The 20,615-nt window shown below is 44.6% G+C and overlaps 1 protein-coding gene across 1 annotated transcript in view; it reads left to right on the top strand.

Annotated features, from left to right (window-relative positions):
* The window catches only part of SLC26A8 (solute carrier family 26 member 8), an 84,682-nt gene extending 64,358 nt beyond the window's left edge, over positions 1-20,324 (top strand). Inside the window, exons 13-21 of the mRNA XM_030803457.1 lie at positions 942-1,037; positions 2,448-2,554; positions 2,635-2,704; positions 3,747-3,839; positions 3,962-4,093; positions 8,044-8,412; positions 12,330-12,384; positions 12,482-12,666; positions 19,493-20,324. Of these exons, the coding sequence (XP_030659317.1) occupies positions 942-1,037; positions 2,448-2,554; positions 2,635-2,704; positions 3,747-3,839; positions 3,962-4,093; positions 8,044-8,412; positions 12,330-12,384; positions 12,482-12,666; positions 19,493-19,945 (1,560 nt within the window). The 3' untranslated portion in view covers positions 19,946-20,324. The remainder of the gene's footprint in view (positions 1-941; positions 1,038-2,447; positions 2,555-2,634; positions 2,705-3,746; positions 3,840-3,961; positions 4,094-8,043; positions 8,413-12,329; positions 12,385-12,481; positions 12,667-19,492) is intronic.
* Positions 20,325-20,615: the final 291 nt, after the last annotated feature.

The following is a 20,615-nucleotide window of genomic DNA, read 5'->3' as shown; positions in this document are numbered from 1 at the left end:
AGGTTGGGAAAATAATTTACTGACAATAGTATAGGTTTGAAAAAGGAAAGTTTATTAGAAAGGAAGAGCACTGCAAAAGGATGCAGTGAGGTGCCTCAGCAAGAGGACTGAGTGCGCTATGGTGGGTTTTCCTTAGGAGCATTCACGGACCTTAAGGCGGGAGCTTAGGGTTGTAAAACGAGTTTCAGCACAGCATTCCAGAGATGTATAGAAATTTTTGTTACTTATAAAAGTTGAAAGAGGCCTGGAATCGCATGCCAATTTCAGATATTAGGGAAGTTTGTTTACTTCTAAATTCCTAGATAAGGAGTTTTGCCTCCAGATGGCCTGTTGGATGGTCATCAGGTGGTCTTTGCTTCTAAATTGCTCAGATAAGAAGTTTTTGTCTCCGGGGCCTGTTCAATGGTAAGGAGGTGATTTTTGCTTTCCTCAAGTTACTTTTCCTCTCACTGTCTATGTGAGTAATGAACTACCTGAATCTAAAAGGGGCTATTGTCAGCTTTCCTGGCTGAATCAGTCAGGCCTTGACCTTGGCCTGAGCTTGCCTTGTGTTTTTGGCAAATTAAGGAGGAGAGCAAAGAAAAATGTAGAGACAAAATTAACCGTGAGTGATGGCACGTAGTCCCAGCTACTTGGGAGGCTGAGTGGGGAGGACATCTTGAGCCCAGGAGTTCGAGGCTGCAGTTAGCTATGATGGCACGCCACTGTACTCCAGCCTGGGCAAGAGTGAGACCCTGTCTCAAAAATGAAGAGAAAAGAGAAACAGAGAGAAAATTTATTTGATTGGACAATGAGTTGGAACATAGACATGGTATTCATATAAAATATCAATGCAAAATATCTCAAAGTGGCAAGACTAACTTTTTGTGATTCCTTGGTGGGGATTTGTGAGTTTTACACCCCAAAGGGAAAATGAACCAGGATTTATCTTTTTCCCACAGGCTGTGCTGGCTGGTATTATTCTGAGCAACGTCGTTCCCTACCTTGAAACCATTTCTAACCTACCCAGTCTGTGGAGGCAGGACCGATATGACTGTGTGAGTGTAAATGCCCTGGCTTAGGAAGGGGAGGGCAGAGGGAGGTTGGAGAGAGGGAGAAAGAACAAACAAAAGAGATCTGGCATGGACCTAAAGAACACAAACAACTCTTTGATACCTAGTACTCCAGTTTTGCTTTAAAAAGGAAAGTCAAAGTTGTTGGTGCATGAAAACATGAAGACCTCATTCCAACTATGCAAAATTAAATGAAAGGGATTAAGTGGCTACAGCTACATCCAAATCTAGCAAAAATGTTTTGTCATTCATTGCATATTTGGATGACTTTTTTTTTTTTTTTTGAGATGGACTCTCGCTCTGTTGCTCAGGCTGGAGTGCAGTGGCATGATCTCAGCCCACTGCAACCTCTGCCTCCTGGGTTCAAGTGATTCTCCTGCCTCAGCCTCCCGAGTAGCTGGGACTACAGGTGCCCATCACCACGCCCGGCTAATTTTTGTATTTTTAGTAGAGACGGGGTTTCACCATATTGACCAGGCTGGTCTCAAACTCCTAACCTTGTGATCCACCCGCCTCAGCCTCACAAAGTGCTGGGATTACAGGCGTGAGCCACTGCGCCCAGCCTTGAATGACTTTTAATCCAGTTAATGTAAATACATTTCAGGATAGGAGTCTCCAATCCCAATAAGAGAAGGAGGTGTCTTGTCAGGCAGAATAACTGCTGGAGCACACTCCTCTCTGGAGCACAAAACCAGAGGTCAGAAAGGGGAAACAGCAAGAAATAAAAGGTGGAGGATAGAATGTGATGAGAGGAGGAACCAGGAGAGGCAGAAAAATACAAAAGGGGGTAACTTTTGGAGCCAGATCCCTGAGGAACTAAGAGGGGATGGGTCCACTGCACAGATAGTTTGTATTCCAGGAGGAGGCATAACACTTCCAATGGGACGGAAGAGAATGAGGAAACATTAAGTACAGATACTGACAAGTGGCAGGTGGTGAGGAAAGTAGATATTTAAGGGAATGTCAGCCTATTTTTCTTCTGTGAAGATGAAGTAATGGAGAAGGTGCTGGGGTAGGGGCTTGAAAAGTATGGTAAAGATTTGCAACAACTCTTATACATCTTAAAATAGCAACTACCATTTGGTGAGTATTCTAGTTGGCTTTGCAAATGGTATTCCTAATCTCAACAAAGCCTATAAGGTAGACATTATTACTATATTGCACATGAGGAAATTGAAGTTTTGAGAGAAATTTGAAGACAGAGGCGACCAGGGATGCATAAAGAATTGCTAGGCATCCTTGAGGGCCCCACTGTTTGTGATGGCACCAGTCCATGTGGCTATGGAATATTTCTCTAAAGCCCAGGTGTAGTAAGGGGAGAAACAGGACTGATCATTTTCTCAGTTGTACTTGTTTTCATCATCTTCATTTTCCCCTCATTCCCTTTTCCATAAGGCTCTTTGGATGATGACATTCTCATCTTCAATTTTCCTGGGACTGGACATTGGACTAATTATCTCAGTAGTTTCTGCTTTCTTCATCACCACTGTTCGTTCACACAGGTACTTTGTCTCAGGTAATAGGAGGTTAACAAGGCAAGGTAAGGCAACTCTGACCTAAAGGCAAGTGCATTTCCTTTCAGAGCTAAGATTCTTCTCCTGGGTCAAATCCCTAACACCAACATTTATAGAAGCATCAATGATTATCGGGAGGTAAGAATCCGAATGGGTCCCATTTCTCTGCCTAAGGGATAGGGTGGGCCCCACCTCATGCTTAGTTTTTCTACAAAATCCCTTGCCATTGTTTCCTGCACTGCAGATACACATTTACAAAGGAGGGGGATGTGATGTACACTGGTAGAGATGGGTTCTTTGTTTTTGTTTTTGTTTTTGTTTTTTGGGGACAGAGTCTTGCTCTGTCACCCAAGCTGGACAGTGCACTGCAGTGGCTCGATCTTGGCTTACTGCAACCTCCACCTCCCAGGTTCAAGCAATTCTCCTGCCTCAGCCTGCCCAGTAGCTGGGATTATAGGTGTGCCCCATCATACCCAGCTAATTTTTTGTATTTTAGTAGAGACGGGGTTACACCATGTTGCCCAGGCTGATCTTGGACTCCTGAGCTCAGGCAATCTGCTTGCCTCAGCCTTCCAGAGTGCCAGGATTACAGGCATGACTCAACACGCCCGGCCAAGACGGGTTCTTAAGTAGCTAAATTCTTATAGTATTGCAGCCAGTTAAAGATCATTTGTAAATGTACTTTAAGGAGAGTTCGGCCAAGAAAAAGGAAATGGAGGGAGAAAGAAGACAGCAGGAAAAGCAGAGGGTGAAAATAGGAAGAAATAATTTTCTAGTTTTTGTCTCTAATAAAGAATACAGGCTGGGTGCATTGGCTCACACCTGTAATTCCAGCACTTTGGGAGGCCAGGCGTTTGACACCAGCGTGGCCAACATGGTGAAACCCTGTATCTACTAAAAATACAAAAATTAGCAGGGCGTGACGGCAGGTGCCTGTAATCCCAGCTACTCGGGAGGCTGAGGCAGGAGAATCGCTTGAACCTGAGAGGCGGAGGTTGCAGTGAGCCGAGATTGCGCCATTGCACTCCAGCCTGGGAGACAGAGTGAGACTCTGTCTCAAAAAAAAAAATAAAAAATAAAAAAGAAGAATACAGACTCTCTAGGAGTTTCTAAGGATATATTATTCTTACTCCATAAAATAACTGAGAAATTTCCCTCAACTTCACATTTTGTCTTGCAGATCATCACCATTCCTGGGGTGAAAATCTTCCAGTGCTGCAGCTCAATTACATTTGTAAATGTTTACTACCTAAAGCATAAGCTGTTAAAAGAGGTATCTGCCCTCCTGCCCGCCTTTCTTGACCTGCCCACTCCCCACCACTGGCATCCCTCTCCCACTCTTTCACCTTCTGTTCCACCATTCTCCCTCTGGATGAGACCTCTCATGTCTTTCAGGTTGATATGGTAAGGGTGCCTCTTAAAGAAGAAGAAATTTTCAGCTTGTTTAATTCCAGTGACACCAATCTACAGGGAGAAAAGATTTGCAGGTGTTTCTGCAACTGTGATGATCTGGAGCCGCTGCCCAGGGTTAGAAATGCCTTTTCTTTCCTATGGTTTTTCTCCATATTTTATAAAGAAGTACACTAGTCATTTCTTAAAAAAAAAAAAAAAATCAAAACCTCTAAGGGATTTTGACTTTTAGATGGACCATGGAGAATTCAGAAATTAAGATACAAGCTTCCTCTCACCTTGGAGGCTTGACTGAAAAAAAAAAAAGGCACAAGTTTCCCCCTTGAGGTTCAGGTTTTCACAAGAAAGTAGGTGGGAAGTGTTCTGACTTCTACTGGATGAACAGTGACCAGAGTACAGTTTGCCTGTTGAGACTGTAATTCTGTAGTTGCACCTATTTCCCTGGCTCTTCACTGCCTAGCTTTAGATTTCTGAAAATAAGTGACTTAAAGATTGTTTTCTGATTCCAACTAGGGCAGGGTCAAGGTTTTTGGGCTTCTCAAGGATCTGCCAGGGTCTCCTGATGTCTTCCTGTGGCCAAGAAAATGATGATGGGAGATGGGGGAAAGGAGCGGGGAGGATGAGCACAGGCTGCTATTTCAGATGGGAATTTTACAGCATTTGGAGGTTATTTTCGCTGATGAGAATTACAAAGTGTTCATTATTTCCAAACCGGACTTGATCTAAGTAGTCCCTTCCCCAGAGCAGGATTGCTCATTTCTAGCTTTTGGGTCTTTCAGCAATCACCTAGTCTATAGCACGCACTCCAGAGGGGCAGCTCTCTCTATACACAAAGATTTACATCCTCCCCCGCAACACACACACACAAATGCCTCCATCCGCCACGCAGGTGCTTGCAAAACCCTGAGCATCCACTCTTGTTCCCACACATTCTAATGGAGCATAGATTCTACTGAGCTACTGAGAAGGGGTTTCACCATGTTGGCCAGGCTAGTCTTGAACTCCTGACCTCAGGCAATCCACCTGCCTCAGTCTCCCAAAGTGCTGTGATTACAGGGGTGAGCCACCACACCTGGCTTGTTTTTTCTTTCATAATAGTGGTATATCTTAAGATTGACAAAATAGCATAGTGAATCATGCAATATAGCATATAGCTGTCTTTTAAATTGTATGTTTAGATTCTAACAGCCCCAAGTAGCTGGGATTACAGGTACGCGCCACCACGCCTGGTTAATTTTGTATTTTTAGTAGAGATCGGGGTTTCACCATATTGGTCAGGCTGGTCTCAAACTCAAGACCTCAGGTGATCCACCTGCCTTAGCCTCCCAAAGTGCTGGGATTACAGGCGTGAGCCACCACGCCCAGCTAGATTCTAACAGCTCTACTTCAAGTAAGGGGAGATTGGCATGAGCTCAAAAGCCAGAAAAACTTTGTGGTAGCATCGGCCTGTGCTGGGAAGTTTATGAGAGAATTTTGGATTAATGTTGGGTAGGAAAAAAGAGGATTCCCAGTCCGTGGACAGGCTTGGACAAAGACACCAAGGTAGAAATAAATGTGGGGCTCATAGGATAAGAGGCTTAACATGGGAAGTAAGGTCAGGCAGATAACACATGAGGGGATTGTAAGAAAGGTAAGAACGTAGAGTAGATGGAGGAGAGAAAAGAAGGATCTCAGATGGCCAGGCGCAGTGGCTCACGCCCGTAATCCCAGAACTTTGGGATGCCGGGGCAGGTGGATCACCTGGGGTCAGGAGTTCGAAACTAGCCTGGCCAACATGGTGAAACCCTGTCTCTACCAAAAATACAAAATTAGCCCGGCATGGTGGCTCATGCCTGTAATCCCAGCTACTCGGGAGGCTGAGGCAGGAGAATTGCTCGAACCCAGGAGGCGGAAGTTCAGTGAGCCAGAATCTGTGCCACTGCACTCCAGCCTGGGTGACAAGAGCGAAACTGCATCTCAAAAAAAAAAAAAAAAAAAAAAAAAAAAAGGTGGCTCTCAGAGAATTCCCTCTGCCTAGAGGAGCTCGCATCTCCCTGCCACTGAGCCAACCCTGGCCTGCTCCCCAAATGCCTGACCCCAGTGACCTCAAGCCTTGGGAACAGCTCTCTTCTTTGAACTGCAAACTGCAGCATTATCATCTATCCATGCCACTTTTCTTTTCTTTTCTGCTATACAATATATACTACCTCATATTGTTTTTAGCTTTAAATTTTTAAAATTTATTTCACAAGCAACATTGTTAGAATAACATTTAAAAAAAAAAAAAAGAAACATTACCCAGAATTACACCACTCTAGCAAAGGAATTCTTCTCATTATTCCTTGTGCCTTATAGTTCTCGTCCATATATATTCTTACTTATCCTTTTTATTTTGAGACGGAGTTTTGCTCTTGTTACCCGGGCTGGAGTGTGATGGTGCGACCTCAGCTCACCACAAACTCTGCTTCCTGGGTTCAAGCAATTTTCCTGCCTCAGCCTCCCAAGTAGCTGAGATTACAGGTATTTACCACCCCATCTGGCTAATTTTGTATTTCTAGTAGAGACGTGGTTTCTCCATGCTGGTCAGGCTGGTCTTGAACTCCCAACCTCAGGTGATCTGCCCGTCTTGGCCTCCCACAGTGCTAGGATTACAGGCGTGAGCCACCCCCCCAGCTTTTTTTTTTTTTTTTTTTTTTTTTTTGAGATGGAGTTTCGCTCTTGTTGCCCAGGCTGGAGTGCAATGGCACAATTTCAATTCACTGCAACCTCTGCCTTCTGGGTTCAAGCGATTCTCCTGCCTCAGCCTCCTAAGTAGCTGGGATTACAGGCATGCACCACCACACCTCGCTAACTTTGTATTTTTAGTAGAGATGGAATTTCGCCATGTTGGTCAGGCTGGTCTCGAACTCCTGACCTCAGATGATCCACTCACCTCAGCCTCCCAAAGTTCTGGGATTACAGCCGTGAGCCACCATGCCTGGCCTTACTTATCCCTTTAATGAACATGTGCAAACTGCCAGGTAGAGTCTGGTTCCTGTAAATGCAGAGTCCACATTTGCATCCTGCACATCATTGTGTTCCTGGTCCTTGGTACTGTCCTTAAGCTATAGCAGGCAGTCTGGGCCTTCAGGAGGTTGACAGCAGTGGTAAAGACAGCCTTGCTCATGTAATTTTTTTTTTTTTTTTTGGACATAAGGTCTTGCTCTGTTGCTCAATCTGGAGTGTGGTGGTGTGGTCACAGCTCACTGCAGCCTCAACCTCCCAGACTCAAGCGATCCTCTCACCTCAGCCTCCTGAGTACCTGGGACAATAGGCATGTGCCAGCTTTTTTGGGGGGGGCAGGGGGGCACGACAGGGTCTCTGTCACCCAGGCTGGAGTGTGCACTGGTGCAATCTTGGCTCACTGCAACCTTCACCTCCCAGGCTCAAGCAATCCTCCCACCTCAGCCTCCCCAGTAGGTGGGGCTACAGGCTCGCCGACATGCCCAGCTATTTTTATTTTTATTTATTTTTTAATTTTTTGTATTTTTTGTAGCGACAGGTTTTTGCCATGTTGCCCAGGCTAGTTTCAAACTGCTGAGCTCAAGGGATCCACCTGCTTTGACCTTCCAAAGTGCTAGAATTATAGGCATGAGCCACCGCACCCAGCCTTCAAGTGCTTTTTGTCTTAAGGAAGTCTGAAAGGAGACTGTTGCACTGATGAAGGAAGAGGGTGCTGAGACGAGGGACTGATGGGAAAAAAATACTTCACACAAAGTATTAGTAGGCACTGCAGACTAACTAGGACTCAAGGATGAGGAAAAGGAGTAAAAGATGTTTTAAGTCTGGCTCACTGGGACAGTGATGAACATCAGAAATTGGGAAGGGGGTGTCATGGGTGGTGAAGATGAGGAAAGATGACTGTGGTGGCTTCAGTTGTGAGCTTGAAGTGACAGATATCCAAGTAAAAAACGCATAGTACCTACTCTCGGGTGAAGTTTCATGAGAGAGGGACATGAGCTGGCAGAGACAAGAAATAGCATCGTTGCAAGTCCTTCCGGCCCTTGTTGGTGTCTTACCACAGCCCTCCCTTAACTCTGTCGTCCCAGATTCTTTACACAGAGCGATTTGAAAATAAACTGGATCCCAACGCATCCTCTGTTAACCTGATTCACTGCTCACATTTTGAGAGCATGAACACAAGCCAAACTGCATCTGAAGACCAAGTGCCATACACAGTATCATCTGTGTCTCAGAAAAATCAAGGGCAACAGTATGAGGAGGTGGAGAAAGTTTGGCTTCCTGATAACACATCAAGAAATAGCTCACCAGGACTGCCTGATGTGGCGGAAAGCCAGGGGAGGAGATCACTCATCCCTTACTCAGATGTGTCTCCACTGCCCAGTGTCCACACCATCATCCTGGATTTCTCCATGGTACACTACGTGGATTCACGGGGGTTAGTTGTATTAAGACAGGTAAGTACTGGGGAGGCCTTGCCAGGAGCTCTGATCCCCCTCCTACCATCCCAACCCCACCCTGATCCTGATTGAATTCTGTTAGTCACTGATCAGCTGCTATGTGACTGCTAGGCCACCAGAACCTTGGACACTGAAGGCAGTATAATATAAGGTCAATCAAAATAAAAAGAGAATGAACCAATTTTTTTTTTTTTTTTTGAGACGGAGCCTCGCTCTGTCACCCAGGCTGGACTGCAGTGGCACAACCTTGGCTCACTGCAACCTCCGCCTCCCAGGTTCAGGAGATTCTCCTGCCTCAGCCTCCTGAGTAGCTGGAACTACAGGCATGTGTCACCACGCCCTGCTAATTTTTGAATTTTTGGTAGAGACGGGGTTTCACCATGTTGGCCAGGCTGGTCCCAAACTGCTAACCTCAAGTGATCTGCCCACCTTGGCCTACCAAAGTTCTGGGATTACAGGCATGAGCCACCACACCCAGCCTAAAATGAACCAATTCTGATGTATTGAGCTGTGGTTGGTTTGGTAAGCATAAAACATTATTATTTCTCAAGAAATGAAAAACAGGACACTCTGAACTTCATTGAAACAGCAATCTGTGCCACGCCCAGTAACTCCCAGAACATCCTGGGAGTCAGCTGCAAATCTCTTCAAGGAATAGGTCTGAATGCTTCAGAAAAAAAGCAGCTCGGCCGGGAGCAGTGGCTCACGCCTATAATCCCAGCACTTTGGGAGGCCGAGGTGGGTGGATCACCAGGTCAGGAGATCGAGACCATCCTGGCTAACATGGTGAAACCCCATCTCTACTAAAAATACAAAAAAATTAGCCAGGCGTGGTGGCGGGCACCTGTAGTCCCAGCTACCCAGGAGGCTGAGGCAGGAGAATGACGTGAACCCAGGAGGCAGAGCTTGCAGTGAGCCGAGATCGCGCCACTGCACTCCAGCCTAGGGGACAGAGAAAGACTCCTTCTCAAAAAAATAAAGAATAAAAAGCAGCTCACCAGGTATTCTCCACAGTTCAGCTGATCTAAGCCAGCACTGTAAAAGGCGCTGGGCTCCCTTGTACTCCAGTTTGAAGAGGTTGGGATAAAATGACACCTCAAACTTGGGGCTGGCTGTCCATTACCTGCAGGGTCTTCCCAACTTCCTTCCTCACTGACACATCTTCAGGTGAAAAGGACAGGGATGATTTTCCCTTCAAAAGCTGTGCCCCTGGGTCCTGACTTCCTTTCTACTCTTGGGTTTCTCTGACAGTTCTCTCTTCTCTCCCTCCTATATGGTACAGACAGTTTAGGTGCACAGCTAACCATACTGATGTCATTGTTTAATGCCTCATAATATTCCTTTTCAGCCAGCTTATCCCAGTTTACAGCACTCTGTCTCCCTCTTGGTGATGGCTCAAGTTTGAACATCCTGAACACTCATGGTGTTTGAGTGCTTCTTTTGAGATTTGCGCGCCTCTTTTGAAATTTGTGCCTTTGGATGGTTTTCCTTCTTTTATCCTCAGAACCTATTTTGTCATATTTTCTTACTCCTAAGGGAATACGACTGCCTCTTAAGTGAGTCCAGCTTCTTTTTGGTCTGGGGCAAAAGGAAGCTTTTCATAGCAGAAAGAACTCTGGTTTGCAGTCTGGGATGTATGCTCTGTCTTGGCTCACTGTCCTTCTGACTCGAGGCAAGTTACTAAATTGAACTGGGTCTCCGTTTCCTAATCTACAAAATGAGAGGTTTGGAAGAGATTAAGAGCTTTCCCATCCATGAGATCCTTTTATTTTTCAACACCATTTTCTGACTCAATTATACTTTGAAAATCTGTTGTTGTTTGGGCTTTTCCATCTTATTCTACTGGGCTATGTTCTCCCCTCCTGGTCTTGGGCTGTAGTTGTTACATTAGGTTTTATTCAGCCCACGTTGCTGAGTGTCTACTATGTGCCAGACTGAGCTGGGCACGTGTATATACACTACCTCATGTTATTTTCACAACTGCCTTGAGAGACAGGCCATACTTTTCCCTAAGAGTCTGAGGCTTACAGCTCGTAAGTGGACTGTCCAGCATTGAAACTTTAAGTATCTGACTTTATATCATACTTTCTCTCTGTTCCATGGTATAGTTGTGCCATTGTCTCCCTTGCTCCGCCTCTTTTTGTAGATATGTTCTGGTCCTTGGCAGCACCCACCCACACCTGGCCCATGTTGATGACTTTCTGTTCCATCCCCAACATGGAGATAATGTCAGACGCCTTTAACTTTTAGCCTTCAGAGATTCATGGTGCACTTCTGCACTCTAAAAATACAGGTTTCTTCACTTCCTTTGTAATGGTTGTGTATACTGCCTCCTTATTGGAAGAAATCATTCTATTTACTTTATAATTGAAAACTGGAACCTAGGAAAAATCCATCAGTCCTTTTTTTTTTTTTTGAGACAGCATCTCGCTGCGTCGCCTAGGCTGGAGTACAGTGGCATGATTTCGGCTCATTGCAATCTCCACCTCCTGGGTTCAAGTGATTCTTCTGCCTCAGTCTCCTGAGTAGCTGGGACTACAGGCGCACACCACCACACCCGCATAATTTTTGTATTTTTAGTAGAGATGGGGTTTCACCATATTGACCAGGCTGGTCTCGAACTCCTGACCTCGTGATCCACTTGCCTCAGCCTCCCAAAGTGCTGGGATTACAGGCATGAGTCACTGCGCCTGGCCTACCCATCAGTCCATTCTTATTGGAGACAACCACTCAGATTAAACTTCTTCCATTCATGGGACTTTCCCTTTCCAGCACTTGTTATTTAGAGTCTGTTGTGGCCCTTTGCCAAATGACTTTGTGATTTGCCATATGATCAAGAATGACTTCATTTCCTCTTGGTAGTGAAAGAAGCAGAGTTTGTTTCTTTTGACACTTTAACTTAGTGCTCAGGGCTGGTGTCTACTCAGTCTTAAGTATTAAAGTCGATATTGATTTGCTTTGAAGTGAACTTCAAGATTTATTGCCCCACAGTGTATATACTGGCTGAAGTAAACTTGAGGACGGTAGCTGACGTTTACTTATCTGACAGTAAACATCTGATGTTTTACTAAAATCAAATGCAACTTTGCAGGGCAGCTCTGAATGTGACCCTCAGGGTTTCTGAATTCCGTTCCCTACTGCATCACTTGAGCATTTCTGAGCCATATCTTGCTTCCTCTGCTCAGTAAACTCCAGGGTGAAGGGGGGTCTCATGCAAACACTAGGCCATCATGCCAAAATACGGTTGTTTGAGATGACTCTCCAGAGTGTTTGCATCACACCTGTGCCTGTCTCGATGCTAGGGCTTTCCTCCTGCAGACGTCCTGTCTTGATGTATACTGTTTATCCCCTTGAGACTATAGGCAGCTCTCCCTCCTGCTCCCCACCCTCACATGACACGGTCTGATTCTCTTTTGCATTCCCAGCACTGTAGATGTTTTCTGGCATAGAGAACTCCACTCATCAAATGTTTGTAGAGCTGAATTGGGATGCAAGGTACATATACCCCCAGACAAGTGAAGGGCCAAAGGGGTTTTAAAACTCAGCTAATTGGCTGGGTGCGGTGGCTCACACCTGTAATCCCAGCATTTTGGGAGGTCGAGGCAGGCAGATCACGAAGTCAGGAGTTCGAGACCAGCCTGGCCAATATGGTGAAATCCTGTCTCTACTAAAAATACAAAAATTAGCCGGGCACGGTGGTGTGCGCCTGTAGTCTCAGCTACTTGGGAGGCTGAGGTGGACAAATCACTTGAACCTGGGAGGTGGAGGTTGCAGTGAGCCGAGATCACGCCACTGCACCCCATCTGGGTGACAGAGTGAGACCCTGTCACAAAACAAAACAAAAACTTAGCTAATAGAAGGCCTTTCCTAGCAAGTATAAAGCCTTCTGATACTGATTTTCTCTCCCCCCGCAGATATGCAATGCCTTTCAAAATGCCAACATTTTGATACTCATTGCAGGGTGTCACTGTGAGTATCCTTCACCCTATGAGAGGGCTGTTTTGCACCCTGGGTCCTCTGCTCCCCAAGTATCTGACATTGTGTGTGTTCTGGGTTTGGTTTGTAGCTTCCATAGTCAGGGCATTTGAGAGGAATGATTTCTTTGATGCTGGCATCACCAAGACCCAGCTGTTCCTCAGCGTTCACGACGCCGTGCTGTTTGCCTTGTCAAGAAAGGTCATAGGCTCCTCCAAGTTAAGCATCGATGAATCTGAGACAGTGATACGGGAAACCTACTCAGAAACAGACAAGGTCGGACAAACAGACAAAGCATGAGGTTGGGGGAAGGGATTGAGGGCAGTGGGGGGATGGGTGACGGGTGGCTGGGGGCTGGGAGTCAGGATACCTGATCAGATAGATGAATAATGTCCAAGAAAGGTATTTAGTATGGCTGTACCAGAATCTGAGATGTTGAAATGCACCCTTACCACTTGGTAAATAGCAGTGGATCTGAGCAGCCAAGTGCCCTCACTGTCATGGCATCAGGGTTCCATTCAAGAAATTTCCCAAACTGAAGAGAGGGTTTGCCCAACCCAGCACAGACCTCAAGGATCCTTATACAGCATTCTTGGTTAGTGTCTATTACCAGTTGCTAAATATTCTAAATGTCTCCCCCAGCTATACCTTTAGAATTCCTCCCCACCCCACCCACTCTTGAGATGAATAATAAAACTAATGAACTAGCAGAGATTCAGATCTATAATCTTGTCTAATACCTCAGCTTTATTACCTTTACATTGTAGTATGAGATTTACTCGACCTGACCAAATGCAAAGGAGAATAATATGTAAGTCTGAATTTTCAGCCTTTTATTAATACTGAGACCTGGCTGAGTGTGGTGGTTCACACCTGTAATCCTAGCACTTTGGGAGGCCAAGGCAGGTAGATCATGAGGTCAGGAGTTCAAGACCATCCTAGCCAACATGGTGAAACCCCATCTCTACTAGAACTACAAAAATTAGCCAGGCATGGTGGCGGGCACCTGTAGTCTCAGCTGCTTGGGAGGCTGAGGCAGAGTTGCTTGAACCCGGGAGGCAGAGGTTGCAGTGAGCTGAGATGGCACCACTGCACTCCAGCCTGGGTGACAGAGTGAGACTCTGTCTAAAAAAAAAAAATACTGAGACCCGGGCCCACTTCAGCATTTTCAAATCAGTACCTGTGTAGGTTAAAGGTTTCCAAAAAAAAAAAAAGGAAATTAAAACAGATGGGCACTAAAATATTATCTAATATTAGCTAATGACTAGAAATCATTATTAAACAAAGCCTAGTTGATGAAATGAGACACCACATCTGAAACAGTTAAGACCGTACAACGGCCGGGCACGATGGCTCTTGCCTGTAATCCCAGCACTTTGGGAGGCCAAGGCACGCAAATCACAAGGTCAGGAGATCGAGACCATCCTGGTGAAACCCTATTTCTACTAAAAATACAAAAAAATTAGCCGGATGTGGTGGCACGTGCCTGTAGTCCCAGCTACTTGGGAGGCTGAGGCAGGAGAATCGCTTGAACCCAGGAGGCAGAGGTTGCAGTGAGCCGAGATCGCGCCATTGCACTCCAGCCTGGGCGACAGGGCGACAGAGGGACAGAGCAAGACTCTAAAAAAAAAAAAAAAAAAAAGAACAACACACACACAACTAGTTAACTGGTAGTTAATAAAAAACAACTAGTTAACTAGTAGTTAATAATTAGTAATGACTAATTAACTAATTGGTTTGAATTATGCAGTCTGCTTTTACGATAAATGGAAGTTTCTCTATTTTTTAATTTATAATTATGATACTCGACATACTTGTTTTTACATACTTAGTCATATCTATTAATATTTCCTTTTCTTATTATTTATATTTACTTTTTATTTAGAAAGTCATTCCCTCTTAGAAGGTAAATAAGACACATTTTCTAGATTTTTATGTTTTTATTTTTTATATGTTATACACTTTAATATAAATAGAATGTTTTTCAGTGTACAGGTATTGAAGGGTAATCTTTATTTTTTTTTTATTTTTGAGACAGTCTCATTCTGTCACCCAGGCTGGAGTGCAATGGCATGGTCTCGGCTTGCTGCAACCTCTGCCTCGTGGGTTCAAGCGATTCTCCTGCCTCAGCCTCCCAGATAGCTGGGACTACAGGCACCCGCCACCACTCCTGGCTAATTTTTGTATTTTTAGTAGAGACAGGGTTTTACTATGTTGGCCAGGCTGGTCTCGAACTCCTGACCTCGTGATCTACCCGCCCCAGCCTCCCAAAGTGCTGGGATTACAGGCATGAGCCACTGCACTCAGCCTTAATCTTTATTTTTTATCTATATAGCTAACTATTTTGGGCCATATGCCATCTATCTTAGTTCATTAGTGCTACTATAACAAAATATCTGAGACTGAGTAATTTGTAAATAATAGATATTTATTTCTCACAGTTCTGAATGCGAGAAGTCCAAGATCAAGGTCCTGGCAGTTTCAGTGTCTGCTGAGGGCTTCTTCCATCTTCTCTCAGCAGCATCCCCACATGGCAGAAGGTGGAAGGACAAAAGGGCTTATGCTAGCCCTCCAGCCCTTTTATAAGGCACTAATCCATTCACAAAGGCAGAGCCCTTATGACTTAATCACTCCCCAAAGGCCTCACCCCTTAATACCACCACAATGTGGATTAAGTTTCAACATGGATTTTGGAAGCCACACATGCAAATCATAGCACCATCCAACCATCTATTGAATAAGCCTTCTTTCCCCTACTGATATGTTATTCTCATAAAATATTATTTTCTTATGAAAACTAAAGTGTATTTCTAGCTTAGTTGTGGATTTCATTTTTCTGTATCGCTTCAGTATCACAGTGTTTTTTGTTTTTGTTTTTGATTTTTGAGACAGAGTCTCACTTTGTCGCCCAGTCTGGAGTGCAGTGGCACGATCTTGGCTCACTGCAACCTCCGCCTCCCAGGTTCAAGTGATTGTCCTGCCTCAGCCTCCTGAGTAGCTGGGCTTACAGGTGTGCGCCACCACACCTGGCTTATTTTTGTATTTTTAGTAGAGACGAGGTTTCACCATGTTGCCTAGGCTGGTCTCGAACTCCTGACCTTAGGTGATCTGCCCACCTTAGCCTCCCAAAATGCTGGGATTACAGATGTGAGCCACCACGCCTAGCCATCACACTGTTTTTATTATTATTGCTGTATAATACATTGTAACATTTGGTTAAGACGTCCTATGTCATCAGTGTTCTATTTCAAAATTTGCTAACTCATTCTCACCAATTTATTCTTCCAAACCAACTTTTGAATCTTTTGTCAGGTCCCCACCCCACAAAAACAAATCTTATTGAAATAATCATTAGAGTTGTATTAAAAATATAAAATCACTTGAGAATTTATATCTTTATAGTATTCATTCTTCTTATCCAGAAACATGAACTGTCTCTACATTTATTGTCTTCTTAAATGTTTCATTCGTAGTAAGGTTTTGTGACTTTCTTCACGTGGGAAAATCTTAGATACTTTATATGTTTTACTTTTCTGTTTTTTTGAGACAGGGTCTCGCTCTGTCACCCAGGCTGAAGTGCAGTGGTATGATCACGGTGCACCACAGCCTCAGCCTCTCAGGCTCAAACAGTCCTCCAACCTCAGCCTCCCGAGTATTTGGGAGTACAGACGCACACCACTATGCCCAGCTAATATTTGTATCTTTCACAGAGACGGGGTTTTGCTATGTTGCCCAGGCTGGTCTTGAACTCCTGGGCTCAAGCAATCCACCCACCTCCACCTCCCAAAGTGCTGGGATTATAGGCATGAGCCACCACACCTGGCCATTTCCATTATCTTTTCTAACTGGCAATTGCTAACATATAGGAAACCCATTGGTTTTTATTAAATTATTTGGCTACCTTTGTGAATCACCTTACTATTCCTAAGAGGTTTCACTGTTAATTCCTTTGGGTTTTCCAAATAGGAAAATATTTTCTAAAAATAACACTAATCTCTTATGTTCCAATTGTTAGAATTCTTATTTCAATATCATGTATTATTGCATTAACTAAACCTCTCAGAACAAGAAATAATGATGAATCTTGCCTTACTCCTGAATTTAATGAGAAGGATCCTTGTGTGTCTCTATTAAGACTAGTGGTGGCCAACTGTGGTGGCTCATGCCTGCAATCCTAGCACTTCAGGAGGCCGAGGAAGGCGAATCACTTGAGGCCAGGAGTTTGAGACCAGCCTGGCCAACATGGCGAAACCCCAGCTCTACTAAAAATACAAAAAAATTGCTGGGCATGGTGGTGCGTGCCTATAACCCCAGCTACTCAGGAGGCCAAGGCATGAGAATCACCTTAACCCAGGAAACAGAGGTTGCAGTGGGCTAAGATCGTGCCACTGCACTGCAGCCTGGGCAACAGAGTGAGACCCTGTCTCAAGAAAAATAAAAAAATAAAAGACTAGTGGTGACAGCTGGTTTGAGATGGACATATCAGCCAGCTGTAGTGACTCATGCCTGTAATGCCAGCACTTTGGGAGACTGAGGCAGAAGAATCATTTGAGGCCAGGAATTTCAGAGCAACCTGGACAACATAGTGAGACTCTATCTTGAAAAAAAAATTAAAAATCAGCCAGGTATGATGGTGCATACCTGTAATCCTAGCTACTCGGGAGCTTGAGGCTGGAGGATTGCTTGAGCCCAGTAGTTTGAGTTCACAGTGAGCTTTGATTGTGCCACTGGACTCCAGCCTGGATGACAGAGTAAGACCCAGTCAAAAAAATAAATAAATAAAGATGGCCATTATCTACTATGTTTTTAAAAAATAGTTTCCTAATGTACTAACATTCTTATATTAAGATTTGGTATTGACTATGTCAATTGTTTTCTGCTATTTAAGACAGGGAAGGCTAGGAGAGGAGCAAGTTCTATTTGATGTGTATTGAATTCAAAATGCCTGGGCCAGGTGTGGCCTCACACCTGTAATCCTAGCACTTTGGGAGGTGAGGCAGGTGGATCACTTGAGGCCAGGAGTTCGAGACTAGCCTGGCCAACATGGTGAATCCTCTTCTCGACTAAAAATACAAAAATTAGTCGGGTATAGTGGCGCATGCCTGTCATTCCAGCTACTTGGGAGCCTGAGGCAGGAGAATCACTTGAACCTGGGAGGTGGAGGTTGCAGTGAGCCAAGATCATGCCACTGTACTCCAGCCTGGGCAACAGAGCGATACTCTGTCTAAAACAAAACAAAATTCAAGTTGCCTATTAAACATTCAAATGGAGATGTCAAGAATGGAAGTGAATTTATAAACCTGCAGATCAGGGGAAGGGTTATAACCAAAGAATCATCAGCATCAGCATATAGATGGTAATGAAAATTACGGGCCCAAAATAAAAGTCCCTATGGAGAGAGCATAGATAGAGAAGAGAAAGGTCCCAAGATCAAGCCTTGGGGCATACCAACATCTAGAAGTCCCGTAGAAGGAGAGGAGACAGCAAAGAGACCAAGAAGCAGTAACCAGGAAGGAAGGAGGAAAAGCAGAAGAGTGTCATATGGTGGTTGAGAAGAAAATGTTTCAGGAAAGGTGAAGTGATTAATTTTGAGGAATGCTATTACAGGCTGATTCAAGGCTGATGCAAGGCCTGTGGGCACCTGCTATATGACAAGCTCAGTGTCTGGTACTGGGGATATCAAGAACCAGGCCCTGTCATGTACCACAAGGAGCTTAGATTCTAGTAAGGAGTCAGTTTGTAAATAAATAAAACAATATGTTACCGGTACTATGATGGAAGTGTGAATGAGGTGTAGTTGGAACACAAAAGAAGCTGAGGTCCTGCCTGGTCATCTTGGCTCCGAATCTGGGGTGATGACTAAGTGGATGTGGACAAGATGGAGGAGGACAAGGCAGGAAAAGGGAGCGGCATGCACAAAGCTGAGCAGTAGTCAGGCAACTCTGGATAACTTTATGGTGAGAGCAAAGGGCGGGGACCACAGCTGGAATAAAGCTAAAGAAGAATGGCAAGAGGCCAGGTCACACACAGCCTTATATGCCCTGTCAAGGATTGCACTGGGGGTTGGCAAGACAAGATCAAGAAGACAAGATGTTTCAGAATGTTAAGTCCATTGCTGTTTTAAATGGTTGGTCATGAAATCTGGTCTAGCTAGAAAAGCCAGAGAAATTCTAAGATGGAAATTGATTGAATCTGAAGAATAGTGAGTAACTGAGAAACCAGAGGGTAGAAAGAAGATGAAAAGCAGATTTATGGATGATGTCATTGGCATTTTAAAGAAAATTTTAAAAAAATTTTAATAAAAAATAAATAAAGGCTGGGTGCAGTGGCTCATGCCTGTAATCCCAGCACTTTGGGAGGCTGAGGCAGGTGGATCACTTGAGCTCAGGAGTTTGAGACCAGCCTGGCCAACATGGTGAAACCCTGTCTCTACTAAAAATACAAAAATTAGCCAGTTGTGGTGGTGCACATCTGTAGTCCCAACTACTTGGGAGGCTGAGGCAAGAGAATCACTTGAATTCGGGAAGTAGAGGTTGTAGTGAGCCTAGATCATGCCACTGCACTACAGCCTGGGCAACAGATCAAGACTCTGTGTCAAAATTAATAATAATAATAAAAAGAAAAGTAGAATTAGGCAAGAAATATTTTCTACTCTGCAAGGAACCCATGGTTCTGGTACCTTAAGTCCTATTGTATTCTGAAATTCCTTGACTGCTCAAAAATTAAAATTCTGGTTTTTATTGTTTGTTTTTTGAGACAAAGTCTCACTCTTTTGCTCAGGCTGGAGTGCAGCGGTGCAAACACAGCTCACTGCAGTCTCAGCCTTAAGCAATCCTCCTGCCTCAGCCTCCTGAGTAGCTAGGACTACAGGTATGTGCCATCATGCCCAGCTAGTTTTTAAAATTATTATTATTATTATTATTATTATTATTTGTAGAGATAGAAGTTTCACTATGTTGCCCAGGCTGGCCTTCAACTCCTGGGCTAAAGTGATTCTCCTGCCCCAGCCTCTCAAAGTGCTGGGATTAACAGGTATGAGCCACTGCGTTCAGCAGAAAGTTAAATTTAATTAGAAATTTTAACCCACCTAATTGTATTTCAGAATGACAACTCAACACATAAAATGAGCAGCAGTTTTCTAGGAAGCCAAAAAAATGTAAGTCCAGGCTTCACCAAGATCCAACAGCCTGTAGAAGAGGAGTCCGAGTTGGATTTGGAGCTGGAATCAGAACAAGAGGCTGGGCTGGGTCTGGACCTAGACCTGGATCGGGAGCTGGAGCCTGAGTCAGAGCTGGAGCCTGAAATAGAGCCCAAGGCTGAGACCGAGACTGAGACCGAGATGGAGCCCCAGCCTGAGACTGAGCCTGAGATGGAGCCCGACCCCAAATCTAGGCCAAGAGCTCACACTTTTCCTCAGCAGCATTACTGGCCTATGTGTCATCCGTCTATGGCTTCCACCCAGTCTCAGACTCAGCCTCGGACATGGTCAGTGGAGAGGAGACGCCATCCTATGGATTCATACTCACCAGAGGGCAACAGCAATGAAGATGTCTAGGAGATGAACTAGAAATAAGGCGTTAGATAATCCTGGCAAATCCTCCTACCCAAAAGGGGTCAATTGTCCAGAGACCTAGACTGGATACGAACTACAGTACTTCCTTCCTGACTGTGACTCCTACTACCTGCCAGCCTTCTTCCTTGCTCTGCACTGGGATCACATTCCCAGACGACATTACTAAATGCCAACAATTATCTCTGAATTCCCTATCCAGGCTCCCCTCATTTCACCTTCAGCATATATTCTAGTCATGAATTTCCTTCTTCACACACCCCACATCTCCGGGCCTTGTGCCAGGACCATCTCTAACTTAATCCTCTCATCCCTGTTCCCCTTTCTCCAAAGAGATGAAGCTCAAATAAAATGTATAACTCTAGTAACATTTGGATCCTTCCTGCACCTTCTCCCTTCTCTGTATTCTGTATCCCGAAGGAAATGTCAAATGGGAGGGATCCCAGAAGGGAGTGGATGGACATGGTGGAGAAGAGATGAACAAGAAAAAGAAAAACTAAGTAGCATTTGTATTTTATATGCAAGGTATCTTCCCTGTACTGATGGGGGAATGGGGAGAACAGGCAGGTTAATCCAGTCCAAAGGTAAGCCAGCCTGTGAGACTTGTAGTACCAGGTCCTACTAAGCTGAGAGCACTTTTGCTGTCATTCTCAGA

This window comes from Nomascus leucogenys, chromosome 22a (genome assembly GCF_006542625.1).
Source record: "Nomascus leucogenys isolate Asia chromosome 22a, Asia_NLE_v1, whole genome shotgun sequence".
NCBI lineage: Eukaryota > Metazoa > Chordata > Mammalia > Primates > Hylobatidae > Nomascus > Nomascus leucogenys.
This window is presented reverse-complemented; position numbering and strand designations above follow the sequence as displayed.